The sequence below is a fragment of the Nicotiana sylvestris genome, chromosome 4, assembly GCF_000393655.2.
Source record: "Nicotiana sylvestris chromosome 4, ASM39365v2, whole genome shotgun sequence".
NCBI classification, from domain to species: Eukaryota; Viridiplantae; Streptophyta; class Magnoliopsida; order Solanales; family Solanaceae; genus Nicotiana; species Nicotiana sylvestris.
The window spans coordinates 39,921,214-39,937,401 of record NC_091060.1 but is presented as its reverse complement, the minus strand read 5'-3'; the positions used below and the strand labels follow the sequence as shown (position 1 = coordinate 39,937,401).

At 36.3% G+C, this 16,188-nt stretch overlaps 2 protein-coding genes across 3 annotated transcripts; both read right to left on the bottom strand.

The window, feature by feature from the left end:
- Positions 1-3,320: 3,320 nt before the first annotated feature.
- LOC104224621 (uncharacterized) lies at positions 3,321-9,591 on the bottom strand. 2 transcript variants are annotated; one of them, XR_710392.2, is made up of 10 exons: positions 9,156-9,591; positions 8,366-8,443; positions 7,043-7,720; positions 6,808-6,910; positions 6,126-6,226; positions 5,864-6,038; positions 4,480-4,650; positions 4,287-4,387; positions 3,523-3,746; positions 3,321-3,440 (listed from the first exon to the last, which is right to left on the bottom strand). XR_710392.2 is itself a non-coding variant. In XM_009776304.2 (9 exons), exons 1-9 carry the CDS (start codon positions 9,480-9,482, stop codon positions 3,684-3,686), a joined length of 1,797 nt encoding a protein of 598 aa, XP_009774606.1. In that variant the 5' UTR covers positions 9,483-9,591; the 3' UTR covers positions 3,321-3,683. The 2 variants fall into 2 exon arrangements, 1 of the variants encoding a protein (XP_009774606.1); XM_009776304.2 differs by having other exon boundaries at positions 3,321-3,746.
- A 5,226-nt stretch (positions 9,592-14,817) lies between these two features.
- Positions 14,818-15,855, bottom strand: LOC104224622 (uncharacterized). Its single transcript, XM_009776305.1, has one exon. It carries the CDS (start codon positions 15,853-15,855, stop codon positions 14,818-14,820), a length of 1,038 nt encoding a protein of 345 aa, XP_009774607.1.
- Positions 15,856-16,188: the final 333 nt, after the last annotated feature.

The following is a 16,188-nucleotide window of genomic DNA, read 5'->3' as shown; positions in this document are numbered from 1 at the left end:
CAACATATCTTCAAAAAAGATCTCTTACCGGTGTGGCATGGTAAGATGACGTTGTGTCAACCACCCATCCTGACTCTGGACCTGACAGGTGCATGCATTCCTCTTCCTCATTTATAAAGAGGACAACATTATCATTGTTTTGCACCATGGCGGCTGTGTTGTCGTCATTCTTTTAGCCACTAGTTTCACATTTGCCCTTCCTTGGATTTGGGCAATCTCTTTTGAAGTGACCCGGTTGATCACAGTTGTAGCAATTTCTGGCTCTTGATTTGGATCGGTTCTTTGATTTCTCACGAGATCCGGATCTACCATAGTTGCTCGAACTCCTTTGATAACTCATGCCTCTACCTTCTGTGATGAGAGTCTGCCCTTGATTTTCAGGTTTCTTTCTCATCTTCTCATTGAGTAGAAGAGCCGATGTGATATCTTTCAACTCAATAGTAGTCTTACCGTGCAGGATGGTTGTTGCCAAATTATCGTACGAAGATGGCAACGAGTTCAATAACAAGATGGCTTTATCTTCTTACTCAATTTTCACTCCGAGGTTGGCAAGCTGTGTGATTAGTCCGTTGAGCACATTTAAATGTGACAAAAAATCTGTACCTTCACCCATGTGTAGGGCGTATAACTGCTTCTTCAGGTACAATTTATTTGTCAACATTTTGGACATGCATAGGCTTTCCAACCTTGTCCAAATTCCACGTGCAGTGTCTTCATCAATGATATTATTTTACCACATCATCTGATAACTGCAACTTGATTGCACTAGCAGCTCTTTCATCCAAGTCAGTCCAATCCTCAGCTTTCATGGTATCAGGCTTTTTGGCATCAGCATCTAGTACCTTGTGTAATCCTTGTTGGATGAGCAGATCGCTCATCCTTCTTTGCCATGTTGAGAAACCGTTACCTCCGGTGAATTTTGCTACATCGCACTTTACTCCGGACATTTTTATTTTTCACCGAGTATAGTACTACCAACAGTGAATAGTATTTCAGTGAACGAGCAGAACCCATGCTCTGATACCAGTTGTTGGGAATAAATCCCCTACAAAAATAATATTCACGGTAATAAAAGTGGAATAAGAACGTAGCACCGAGATACGATAATTAACAAGAATAAAAGAGTAACAACGACACCAAGATTTTTACGTGGAAAACCCTTTTGAATAAGGGAAAAAACCACGGCCCTGAGAAGAGTAACTGATATCACTATAGCAAAGAATTTTATACTTTGTAGGTCCGAGTAAAATGCTCAAAATACCACTACAACACTCAAAAGAAATAACCCTCTTTTGATATTCCCACCTCACTACAATATCACTCACTCTCTATTTTTCTCACAGACTATTTTCTTATACCCTGTCTGTGAAACCTCACTCTTTCTTTCTAACTCTCAGATATATTTTTCCTCTGAGATTGGTGTGTCGAGATGAGAGCTGAAGCTCTCCTTTTATAGACAGAGCCTCACTCTCTTACGCCTACTACATTTGACATTTTCTCTCCTGCAAATCTGCTATGCCTACCAATCTTGTCATTTTTTCCCTTGACAATTCAAGAATTGCGGTGGCTGCCAATTTCAAAGAAAAAGACTTAGAAGTCTTTATCAATGCCTTAAATCATGGGATGGACCCCACAAGCCTGACGTGGAAAACCCCATAATTTTACTAGATATGTAACTTTCGTTTAGATTTACCATCCAAGTGGCTCTCCAATGGCTTAACGAACAGCTCCAATCCAGCAAGGGAATTGTTTACCTCGAAAAATGTGAGTAACAATTAAAGGTGATTTGTTTTAAAGATATGTGATTTATTCCAATATTAGTGAATATACAAGTAATATTAGGTTTAGATAAGAAGAATTAATGAACCAAACCAGTGTTGTTAGAGCAACGGGGATTTCGAGCTCGATTATCTCGGGGGTCTCGAGGTGAGCTAAGAACAAATAAAGTGTGAACACTAAAGTAAAAACAATAAAGCTGAAGAACAATTGTGGAGCACAGTAAACGAGAAAAGCAAAGTAGAATGTTCTACTGCAGTGAATGAGATGTCTTTACAAATGATTGGGGTCCCTTTTATATAGGAAGGAAAAACCCTAATATGGTACATTTCCAATTATGGTAAAGAATTCTATCGGTACTGTTGTATAACAACCTAGTACGGACTCGTAATATTTCGTACAAATCTTATCCCTTAATTTATGCCCTGATCCACGTGTCCTTGAGAAATTTCCGCTCTTTCTTGAGTGTCATCGAAATTGTATTGTCCTCGAGGCAGATCATGACAAGTCTCTGATTTACTTCTCAAGGTGCGCATATCCCGGCCAGGATCGATTCTTACTTCGAGCTTCCAAACTCGAGATCGGGGTATGATCAAGTTTTCGAAATCGAGCTCTCCGATTTAGACCACATACAAAATAACTTTCAACAAATATTTAACTTAAGAAAAGAGAAACTTCTTGGTTTTTCGAAATAGTTCGCCATCAAAAATGAATCCATTATTTCGATTTGTTTTTTTGCTATAGAATTACATGAATTTGCATAGATGGCACGGTTGGTTTAATCTTCATCTTTGCTCCAGCACTCAAGGGTCATTTCTGTCCAAACAAATGCATATCCCTCTTCCTAACAGCAATTGCAACTGAGGCTGCGACTTATGATGAAAAATGTCCATTACTCCCCATGAGTAACATTCTCTCATCATTCTAAGGGAACTCCACAAGAATTTGTCGATATTTCCATTTGTAATCTTCTTGTTACTAGATATATGCAATTGAGGTGTGATAACATTTCTGTGATTTTGACACTAGGAAAAATAGAGTTTAGCAAAAAGAACATGCCACCAACAAGCAATTAAATGAGGCAAGTGATAGGGGGTAAAAGCATGTGGTAGAGGCTAAGGAACGAAGTTACCTCCTATTAGAACCAGAAAAACTAGCAAAAACTACTTTTTAAGCCTCGATATTCCTGTCTTGCGAGTTCAATGATAGATATAAAACATACCCTAAGAACCCTCGTTAATCCAATTGAATGTATGGTTTTTTCCTGGAAGAGAAAACTGTTAGCGCAATTAAGCAAATAAGACAAACGGATATGATCACCAACCCTTGGCAAATAGTACTAAACATTTGTATATTTGTTATCTCATTGAATACTTCAGCTTCGTGTGATAGAATCCTGTCCTATTTCCAGTGTGACTAACTTCAATAGTTACTTTCTCCCCTTCTAATTGAAAGGGTCTCTTTACATTTTGCCAGGAAAAATAAAGAACCAAGAGATAATTGGAAAATATATGGCAGTAAGCAAAAGAGAAAGAAGCAACCTGTAAAAAGTTAAATGCTGAGCAACTAAATACACATTACAATTGAGGTATGGTATAAATATGTGTCAAATTCCTTCCTTGACATGAGCCTTCCTCAGGTTCAGGGACTTGTATATGTACTCCCTACAATATAAACAAGGTCCTTAAATACAATAGAGGGTACAGAAAGAGCAAAGAGAAGACCACACACTTAGGTATTTTATACATGTAGCAACGGAGAGATCAACTAGTCAGATAATTAAGCTTAGCTCCCTTGTTAACAAGCTTCCCCAGATGCGAGTGATGAATGGCTCAGGGCAAGCAGATTTGACACCAAAGAATATGGAGCTCGCTGCCCAAAGAATGGTCAAAACTAGAGTGCAGGCATTAGCTGGTCTCATCATACCGGCTTAAAAATTGGATTATACAAGGATATACATGTTCTGCAGCCTGCAGACACCAGGAAGAGTAAAAGCTGTTATGCAACAACAAATGGAAAAAATATTAACAAAGCACATGGGAAAGATGCCTATTTCACGGAGTTGAGAAAGTAAATAACTTATAATGTATTCTCTATTCTAGGTATATTTAACTCTTCCGGTTTGCATAAGAAAACAAAAAACATGAAAGGTGTATCCCAATGTAACTAGGCAACTCTCGTCTTCCAGCATCTTTCTATTCTTCACCATCCTTTTGTACTTCATCTATCAATCAATCAATCAACTGCGCCTCAATCCTAAATCAGTAGGGGTTGGTTATAGAATCGTCCATATCCAATCTGGACTATTCAGGTTCATCTCATTCTAATACAAAATAATTTGCCATTCAAATCAAATTAAGGTTCCTCTAAAACTCACATTTATTCCCACACAATTAACTAGTTCAAATCCAATCAGTTAGTATCACCCATATAGTTCCTTCCTTATATTGTATTCTGTTCTCCTTTATGTATTCCAAAAGAAGCAAGCAAGTTATTAAAGTTTTACATACCATGCGTCCTCCCACTAAGTCATAATGAGCAAAATGCGGACCATTAGCATCCCCCAATACTTTGTAGGTAACCAAGTGCTCCGGGATGAGCTTTGCAGTTTCTGCTTGAACCAATATGTTGCAAGAGAAGAATTGTTAGAAAGCTTACCATCCTCAGACAGAACTATGAGCGCCAAAGTACTATGAAACATACCATACACTGCTTCTGGTGGGCAGATTAGGTCTTTATCTCCAGCAAGAGCCAGCACGGGTACATTGCTTTTGTGAAGATTATCCTTGTAGAAAATTTTACCACTTCTGTCGCGGAGTCCTCCTTCTCGAAAAGCTGTAGTCAACTGCAAAATAAGTTTAGCAGGAATAGTACCTGCCAGAAGATCTATTAGAAAATTTAGAGTAAAAGCTTCATGTGAAATCTTAAGAAACATAGAGACAGTCGTGATCATCTAAAGAAACTCTCTAACAAACGCAAGTGAAATTCCTGAATCAACCTCAGACTACAGTCCGCGTAACTGGTAAAGTTGTTGCCATGTGACCAAGAGGTCACGGGTTCAAGCCGTGGAAACGGCCTCTTGCAGAAATGCAGGTTAAGGCTGCGTACAATAGACCCTTGAAGTCTTGCCCTTCCCCGAACCCCACGCATGGCGGGAGCTTAGTGCACCGGGATACCCTTTTATCCTCAGACTACAGCCTATATAAACCAGAAAAGGATCAACTATCCCTTACTTTGATGGTAACATACTTCCAAATGAAGATAATATATCAACATCATTCCACAGTGTCATGAGAACAACTATGCAGGGAGTAGAACTCGTGGGAGAAAAGAGTCAATATCTCGTAGACCAAAGAGTCAAATAAAGATATTGATATATGCAGCTCGTTGACAAAAGATAAAAATATCTAGCTGGAAATGGACTATACAGCTGATGTTTAGTTGACGTACTTCTCTCATTCCATCTGAAGATGTCAACAGTCCTCCCTTGCTCATACTTTAGGCCGACAAATAAGAATAAGAATCAAATTTGACATAATTAGTCTTCACTTACTACCTTCATTAATAAGAAGTCGATAAGGCCAAATTACAAATCAAAATTCACATTTGGCTTGCCAAAGATCAACCTCAAACTTCGGCTGATCTTCCTTGTATTACTATATGACTATCATGAGAGATGAGATACTAGCAACAATGAGTACATTTGCTATCCTAACAGAACGCATGAGAAGGTATATGAAATATGGAAGATTAGTTCAACTCATAATCAACATATCATCCAGACAGAGGCGGAGAGGAACAAAACGATTTTAAAAGCCATACATGCTACAATTGGTACGCAAACATTGCAGACAGGAACTTGGGCCATAGCCAGATGGTGTCATTGAATCATTCTTCAGAACATATAAGTTTCTCATACTGATTGTCTCTAAATTTCATACTCTAAATATCCATAACCTAAGTCATGAAACATGAACCTTGCCTGCTCTCCATATAAATCAGTAATAAAACAAGATGATCATAAATTTGTACAGTTCACAATTAGTGAAAAAGCAAATGTCTACTTATTGCCCATGTGAGCACTTACAGAAGTTATTCAAGACAAGCTTTTTCAGCAACTCTGGATGCATCATGTCTGTAGCTGATATCATATCATTAAGCCAAGACAACACATAAGGAGGGCGAGATGAAAGAGGATAGGCTGCAGCGAGTAATGCCCCTAAAGGAACAACAGGTACATTGAGAGCCTGGGCAGGATCAGCCTGCAGCAAAGGTAAATAAATATAGGAATACGCAGGAAGGGCTTTCTGCTGCATAACAAGAGTTGAAAACATTTATTTTCTGCTTACAAGGGGTAGGAGCAGTTTGAGTGCCGACTTCGAAGATGTGTAATCCAGTGATGAAGCCAAAGTTACAATAGCAGCTAATCCAGTCTCTCTTCCTTCCAATCCTTTCCAAGGTCAAACCAGAAACAAATAAAAATTCACTCATATCTATTTTGATTCCCAGAAGAAATCAGAAGTCTGAAAATATTTTTTCTGAGATTGTGCCCATTAACAGAAATCAAAGGAATGGAGGACTAATCAAATTCTAAATATTTGATTCAGATATGTTCACGTTGAAAGAAAAGGTAGAGAAGAGAAATCAGTAACGAGTCTCTTCATGAAACATGGGTTACCGTCCAACTTAAGATTTCCATATTGTCCAATACAGTTCATAGTATATCCAATGAATGAAAATCTAAGAGACTTCTTAACAATTTCACAGGATTTATTTGATCTTTTGAAACATGTGTTATCATCCAACTCTGGCAGGTTCTAGGAATAAGTTCTTGAAATATACTGTTTCTTTATTTAATTAACATTTGAATATTACTGTTTCTTACCAATTGCAACTACAGGAAGGACTCCTTGTCAATATTTCAAGACTCTAGCACGTTAATTAGTCTATCTTAAGTGGCTCATTACTAGGCCTGCCATATCACCAATGGGTAACATCGTTAATTTTATATAAACAAGAAATGAATCTTACCACACTGTGATAGCCTAGCATACAGCAATATTCCTCCCATAGAATGTCCAATGGCAAGAAGTTTACCATCTTTTGGTGCAGTTTGGGCCTTTATGTATTCCATCTAGAATGGAAATAAAATAATTATCAATAACTCATCAGAATAAAAAAGAACACTAAAAGGGTAAAAGAAGTTCCAAATTTCAAACAAAATTTTGGTTGTGTCATTCTACAATATGGAGATCTGTCACCTCACCACAGCAGGAACATCCTCTTCCAGGTAATGATCAAAGTCCCAATCATACTTGACAATCAAGTCAAGCTGTTTCTGGAAATCTTCTATGGTAGTGGTTAGCCGTTCATGCAGATCAACTAATGGTGGTGAGACAGAACGTTGACCTTCTTCAATGATATTTACTAGCTTTTGGCTAAGATCCTTTATTTGGTCAGCAACTGCAGAGTTTTGCCTTGACTCCAGCAGACTTAACAACTTCCCTCTTGTCTCATTAAAGCGTTCATAAAGAAATGAATCCTCTAACAATTTTGATATTTGATCAAATAATTTAGCAGACATAATCCTTGACTGGCTTTCATTAAGGAAGCCAGAGACTCTCTCTGACAAGAGCATAAATGTTTCTGTAAGCTGGTTCACTACTCTCGACTCATCCCACATTGTTGAAATAGCAGTGGGTTCTTCTTTGACCACAGCTATGTCAGACTCTTCTAAGGTACTCTGGACATCTGTTGACTGTTGTGCTGCAGAAAGAGCTTTCTCAGTAGCATTATCAGCGGCAGCTTCCATCTGTTCTGAAACCGTGTTCGCAGACTTCTCAATGTTTGTGGCATCTGACTCCTGCACACTCAACCCAGCTCCTCGAAGTTCAAGAACCCAAGTGTCAAATCCTTCCCCAGACATGTAACGGGCAAAAGATGACTGCACAAAAAGTTTTATAAGTAAAGACCATGATTAAATAACTTTATTCCTGATCCCCAATTATTATGTAAGACTTCTAGAAAGTAATTACAGCAGTCCGCCATACTAAGAAGAACTCAACTTTTGCTCAGATTCAAAACAAGCCAGTTTTCAACTAAAAGGAAAGAGAAATTACATATTAGACGACTCAAATTTTATATGCTTGAAATGCATAAAGAATGGGAAAACTAGCAAGAGAAGATGGAACTTCTGTCCTTTCAGACATTTAAGGAAAGAACGACATCAAATCCAGTGTTAAATTTGACAAATTTGAGCATGCCATAGAAGTCTACCAGATTCAGAAACAAAAGCCATTCCACGGATTCAATGCTGTAAGTTTATATACATACACGAGATAAAGAGTGATTCTTTAACAAAACCTGACATATCCCCTAAGCACTGACGATATACACATTCCATGTTTGTATCATTATGATCTATTCAACGTGACTATCAATGAAATATCAATCAAGATTCTCCAGTTCAACCTATACAGGCATGAATCCGCAGATTAAATGTCCCTAACTATTATCTTTATGCAACATTGCACATACAACAAAACAGAAGAAGAGGCAAAGAATGGGAGGAAGAAGACGAGTATAATACCCCAGGAGCAAGATCATATCCAATAGCATTAGTCCCCACGCCAGACAAGAGAAGCAGGGGATGATTTCTCTTCGGAGCCTGTTGTCATTAAAAAAATTGCACACCCTTAATGCAAAGCTCAAATCCTTAAATTAAAATTGCATGTAACAGAAATCTAAAACCTTCTTAGTTTACCACTCCCTCGATTCCATTTTATATAACAGTATTTGATAGGACACCGGATTTAAAACTATAATAGTTTCATTAGTTTTAAAATGTTGAGATAGAATGATGTCAAATATTCTAAATATCTTAATTTCATAAAATTAGGACCTATTCTATATGACCATATATGATTGATAACAAAATTTAAAATTTGAACAGCTCAAAGACTTTGAAGTATTATAGAAATGAAAACGTGTCAAATATGTTCTTAAAAAATGTCATTTAAATTTGAAACAGAGTACTACTCCCTCCATTCCAAAAAAGAATGGCCCTACTTCCTCGTTAGTTCATTCTAAAAAGAATAGCACATTCCTAAATTGGGAAATAATTTAACTTAAACTTCTCATTTTACCCGTAATGACAAACTTTTATAGTCATGCAAACATTATGTCATGTTTAAGGCAACATTAAAAAGTCCTATAAACTGCACAAATGTTATAACATATTTGAGTACTTGACACCACAAGTTTCAACTTCTTAAACTTTGTGTCTAGTCAAAATACACCATATAAATTAAACCAAAGGGAGTACTATATTATGGTTTGTAAGAATAATAGTAAACAGTTCAAACAAAAAAACAATGGACCTGAGGAGGAGGAATGTAGCGCCAGAGAGCAAGTTTCCAATCACAATTATTAACGGATACATAGTGGAGTTCATCGGCAGTGCATAAAGGTGGCTTATTGGAAACCTTCTGGATTGCTGCACGTTGAATTGCAGTATCGCTATTATTAGTGGATAAAGCTCTAAATTTCACCGTAAAGCAGCAGCTCGGAGCGTTGCGGTAGGAAATAACGGCGGGTGGAAGTAACCGGCGGTGATAAATAAGGTGGTGGCGGTAGTGCTGGCTGTGGCGGAAGACGGCGGCGATTTGAATCGCCGACCGAATATCAGATTGAATTGGATAACTCATTTTGGGAATTCGGGAAACGAATAATTTTAATTGGATAAGGAAATTGGTTTGATAATCTTTACTCTTTTGGAAAGGGAAGGTGTGTTTTTGACTTTGGAAGGTTTGAGATGCTAAGCCTTTTTTTTTTTGGTATAATTTGATTGTTTTTTTTTTGTGTGTGTGTTGAGATAAAAGGAACACGTCATGCCACGCTTTTACTTTTATTCCTTTGTCACTTTATATTATTACAACAACGACAACTACACGGTAATGTATACGCACACTTTATCCCTGCCTTTATCGGGACAGAGAGGCTGTTTCCGATAAACTTTCGGCTCAGAAAGACGAAAAAAAAAAAGAAAAAAAATAAGAAAAGAGAATTCATTAATAACTCCAGTAGAAACCGTAAGAGTAACAGAAGCATAAAAATCAAAAAATAAATAATATGCAATAACAATAACCAGCATCTAAGGCCCGGGGCTAAGATAAACAACAAGAATAGTGTCACTTTATATTATTGAACTGACAAAAAGAAAACGTAAAAAGAGTCAATATAAGCAAAAGAAAACAAAACGCACAAGCAATCTTGTTGAACAATAATGAATCAAAATCTTATTAATTCTTATGTTGTAATAATATTGAGAGTAAATTCTTATCTATTTTCTTGATAATTCATAACTCTTGAGAATTTATGTCTTATATTCCTTGCATTTAAGTTTTATGGAACAATAACATAATAATAATAATAATAATAATAATAATAATAATAATAATAAAAGCTATAGTTGATAATAATAATAATAATAAAACTTTTCTGAAAGAGTAAGGTAAAATAAATAAATGATCACATCTCTGTCGTTTTTAGCTACTAGTCATAGTGTACGTGTTTGCACGTCTACATCGCGTCAATTAATATTAAATGTATACAAGAACATATTGTTGGATAATATTGATTGACATTAATTAAATATAATATTTGCTTAACTTACGAAAATGAATGCTATTACATAAAATAATAGTTAAATTTAATATCTTCTAAACATGTAAATATGAAGAATTTAATTAGTTGAATTAGTTATATAGTATTTGTAGTTAGTGACATCTTATTATATAAGATACAGATATTTTATGTTGCTATACCTCACCTAACATCTCCTGAATGAATCATATTATGTCTGATTTTAATATGTGTAATTTATTCTATGCAACTTAGGTATTCTTATATGTTCATTAAAATTTCATCAAAATAATAGTTTATACATTAAATGGACCTTTTCTTGTGTATTTTTTTTTTTTACCTATATTCATATTAGTTTAAGTCTAAATTCCTTTTTTGACACGTTCAAGAGTTCTAATGACAACTTTGAAATTTCAAGAGTTCACACTGCTAATGATGATTTTTCAAAATAGGAAGAAAAAAAATTATAATTATTTCAAAGTCTTACACATATTAGTTTATCTGAAGTTTAAAATATTAATTGCATTACAGTTTTACGTAGTATTGTTGTAACTTAATTTATATTTTGAATTTATATTGCCATGTTAGTTGAAACTTCTAGAAATTTATACTTGAAATTAGATCAAAACTCTTAAAAGGCTAAAAGTAAAATTGAACGTACATTACTGATGTATCATGATTATTGGTAATATTTGAAGAGAAAGATATTAATAATCATACACCTCAAAGGCGAAGAATAAAAAAAATTAATTGTCTCGTATTAAACTCCAAAAGCACTTTTTTTTGGTAATTAAATGATTTTATTTACCAATAGCAAATATGTACAAAATTCTATCTGAAATAGGATATTTCCAGTTCCATTCCCTCTTCTACATTTCTTCTATCTTCCTTTACAGTAAGTAATCTATTTCTGCTATTCTCTTTTTTGACTTACTAATCATCGATCCTCTTATTGCTACCTCTAGTACAATTTGCCTCACTATCATTTCCACTGTTTTTTCTGATCTTGGAATACTCTTTTGTTCCTGTCATTCCATATGTGGTACACTGCACATGCCAGAGTCAATCTATAGACTTGAGCAGGTGCATTGTTTCTAGTTGCTTTGCTTTCTGCCCATTGTATCTCCCTTTGTCATTCCATCGGAGCTCTTATTATTCCTTGTCAGTGTAGTAGCTTGCTCCATATATCTCCAGCAATTCAACATTTAAACAACAGATGATCAATAATCACTTCTGCTTCAGTACATAAAGGAGAGCTTACTTCGTCTGCAATCCCTCATTTGTGTAGTCTGCTTCTTGTAAGGAGCATGTTTTGTATAGCTAAATTCAGTACAAAGATCTACTTTGGAGCTCCTAGATTGTTGCATGTTAGTCGCCTCCATGACACCTTTTGATATTGCCCTCGCATGCTATTATACCACTTCTTGATAGAGAAGTAGTTCCATTATGTTACTTCCTTCATGTTGACTCATGTTTCTTCTATGTATCTCTTTGCTTTGATTATTTTCTGAACTATCCATGATGCATTCCTTGGTTTGCTATCCCACACTTCTTGTTTCTTCCCGTAATATAGATGGATCCATTGGACCCATAACTTGTCCTTCTTCTTGCACAAGTTCCATAATAATTTGCAAATTGCAGCTTTATTCCATATCTGAATGTCCATAACATTGAAACCTCCTGCTGTCTTTGGTGAGCACACTTTTTCCCATGAAATTAAAGCTCTTTTTGAAGCCTCTGTTCCTCCGGTCCACAAGAATGTTCTGCATATTGTTTCTATCTTCTTCATTATCTTCTTAGGGATAACAAAGATCTGTGACCAATAGATTTATATGGAGAATAGAACTGTTTTGATCAGTTGCAATCTGCCTGCATAAGATAAGAACTTTGAAGTCCATGAGGTGATCCTGCCTAGTATCTTCTCCAGTAGTGGTTGGCATTGAATCAAAGATATCCTCTTAGTGCTGAGTGGTACTCCAAGATATTTGAATGGCAATTCTCCCTTGCTAAATCCAGTTACCTGCACTATGTTTTCCTGTATACTCTGTGAGACCCCTCCAAAATAAATGGAGATTTTTGCTGTATTTGCTTTTAATCTAGATGTCTTAGAGAATTCCATAAAACAATTGAACACCATTTGAATGAAGATAGTATCACCTCTGCTGAATAGCAGCAGGTCATCTGCAAACCCCAGTTGGATGATATTTAACTTGTCACACCTAAGATGAAAATTGAAGTCTGGCTTATACCTTAGTGTTTTAAAGCCCCTTGTGAGATATTCCATACCCAGTACAAATAAAAATGGTGACAATGAATCATCATGCCTTAGTCCTCTTCTTGCTTGAAATGGTTCCATTGGTTTTCCATTAATAAGAATGGAATAGGATACTGTTCTTATGCACACCATAATCCATTTTACAAACTTCTCTGGCATTCCTAGGTTGTTCAGCACTTGTTCTAAGAAATCCCACTCTACAGAATCATATGCCTTTTGCAAGTCCAATTTTATCATACATCTAGGAGAGATGCCTTTCCTCTCATACCCTTTCACCAACTCATGACTTAGGATTATGTTATCTGTTATGACTCTTCTAGGAATAAAACCAGATTGACTTTTGTCAACTAGGTGATCCATCACCCCTTGCAATCTATTGGTCAAGATTTTAGAGATGATCTTGTATATAACTGTGCATCATGAAATAGGTCTGAAATTTTTGACAGTTAAAGGGTGCTGAATCTTAGGGATCAAAGTGACAGTTGTTACATTAATAGGCTTGTACATTTCAGCTTTATTGAAGAACTGGAGCACTGCCTCAGATATTTCTTGCCCTATAATCCCCCATGTTTTCTTGAAAAACTTTGAGTTGAAACCATCACATCTTGGGGCCTTTAGTTCATCTATTCCCTTCAAAGCATGTTGAATCTCTTCTATAGTAACATTTTCAATTAGTCTTAACTATTGCTTCCTATCTAGTACATTGCCCCCTTCATGATGCCTGGTTGAATGGTTGGTATGCTATCAGCTGCTGATCCCAATAGGCCTTTATAAAATCCCACTATTTCCATTTCAATTGCTTCCCTAAAGTGAATTATTTCACCATCTGTATTTCTCAAACTTATAATCTTGTTTTGATTTACTCGATTCTTCATGCTAGCAAAGAAGAATGTTGTATTGTGACCCCCTAGTTTCAGCTACTGGTTCCTGTATTTCTGTTTATAGATATTTTCCTCTATAATTGTCCATTTCTCCAATTACTGCGTTAGATCTTTTTCTTCTTCAAACCTCTGTGTTGATGCCCTTGTAGTTCCCATCTATCCTTGTATCGCCTGTAGCCTCTGCCTTGCATTTTTAACCTTCAAATCTACTACTTGAAATTCTTTTGTGTTCAGCCTCTTTAGTGCATATCTAACTTCCTTCAACTTTATCCAGACTTCTGCTATTTTGCCTATTTTTGGTGTTTTATTCCATGCTTCCCCCACTACATCTAAGAAATCCTAATGCTGACAATTGAAGAATCTAAAAGGCTTTGGGGTCTTTTGTTCATCTCCAATCTTGACGCATAATGGGGAATGATCTGAGAATAAAGGATCCATAATCACTGCATCTACTTGTGGCATGGTATTTATCCATTCTGCATTTATGATAGCCCTATCTATTCTGCTAAATACATGTGAGTTAGTCCATGTGTAGTCCCTGCCCACAGTCCTCATTTCACACATTCCTGTATCTATTATGAAATCTTTGAAATCTCTTATTTCATTCTCTTGGATTGTGCTGCCATTAGTTCTATCCTACATTGCCATTATTGCATTGTAATCTCCCATACATATCCATGGTTTCCTCTTATAGTGATTCCAGTTTGTTAAGTCCCTCCATAGACTTTTTCTTGCCTCCACTGTATGCAGCTCATAAATGGCTGTGAAATCAAATTCTTGCCTTGTGTCCAGTACCACTACCTCTCCATGTATGTATTGTGGTTTAGCTTCTTTTATATTGAATTTTATTTCTGCTGGATTCCACATATTACCCATACTCTACCCTTTCCTCCTCTATCATAGTTTGTACACCAGTCCTATCTAGGAGCTATTTTTTGGATGATTTTCCTTGAAAACGTTTCTTGTACTCTATGTTCTATAATAACTATAATGCTAATACTATGCTCTTTAATAAACTTCTGCATCTCCTTTTGCTTATATAGCTTATTCATTCCCCTAACATTCCAAGTAAATAATTGCATTGCACTATGTTGTTTGTTATCCCATCTTTCATACCTCCCCCATAACTACATTGCCCTCTATTTTCCTTGTTTAGATCATTAAAGCTTGCTTCATTAAGAATATTAAATCTATTACCCACTACTATTTCTCTTGCTAGTGTTGCATGAGTATTCTTTGTGGCTATTTTCCTTTTGCCGCTTGCCATCCTTTGTTCTCCTCTGTTGTTACTTTCATTGTATTCTGCATTTTAGGTACTTGTTCTGTATTTTCTGCTGCTTCTTGTGCCTTATGAATTGTGCTTCCTTGTTTCTCCTGTTCTTTTGGTTTCCATTCCTGCTTCTGTTTTTGTTGCTTGTTCATCTGAGGCTGTGCTTGTTTAGTTTGGCAGTTATGTCCCAATTGTAAGCAAGTACTACAATACGTTGGCTTCCAATCATAGACAACTGATTGATCAAATTGCCTACCACTCGGATCCTTGACTGTTATCTTTGTTGGTAATGGTTTAGTAATGCTTATTTCTACAAGTATTCTAGCATAGGATATCCTTTCCACCTTTGTTGTACATTCATCTGCACATATTGGAATTTCCAATCCACTCCCTATACGACTCAGGGAATCCATTCCCCTACAATTCAGAGGCAGATTTGGTAGTTTAATCCATAACGACAGAGTTTTCAGTACCTCTTCATTGAAATCAAAGTCTGTTGTCCATGCCTCAGTGATTACTGGTCTATTTTGGATTGTACATGATCCTGAGTATAGAACTTCATTCATTTCCTCTTCATTTTTGAATCTCACTACAAAAAAACCATCATTATGGTAGTACACCTTCGGTTTTAATACAAAGTTCCATTGCGATGCAATAAACCTCTCAATTGCTCCAATACTTGGTGTATCTCCTACCACGTACATAATAACTGTTATTTTCCACTTCTCAGCTTCCTTTTCAATTTCCTCTTTCTGCAATTCAACAATTTTCTCACCATTTTGTATCACTGGTGCCACAAACGATAGTCCCATTCCTCTAGCAGCAAACGTGTTACCAGTAACTAGATTTGCCCATGATTTACCTTCATTTACTTTCTCTGCACTTGTGTCAATCACGATCGGTTGCTTCTCGATGCGAATTTCCTCTGCATGTACTCCTTCACCCTTTTTACTACGTGTGTTATTCGAGTTTTGTACCACTTTCTGTTGAATTTCAGCTTGCTTAGTCATAAATTGCTCATTCAAGCTCCTACTACCACTCGTTGTTTCAATCACTCCTGCCTTTGGTGTTATCACCTCCAGATCTCAATTTTGTGCGCCTTGGTTTGGTGTAGACTTGTTTGATTCGTTGTTTCTACTCGTTGTTGCTATGAATTCAGCTAGTTGGATATTTGTTACAGTTTTCTTAGGTCGTCCTCTTCCTCCCATGGCTGATGGCGTATTTTAGTTATTCACGCTAAAATGCGCCGAGAGCATTTAGAGAGAGAAAGTTTTTTACACACAGATTCCAAAAGCACTTTTAAAGTTCATATAAAAGTTGGTCAAAACATTAGGTCTCATTAT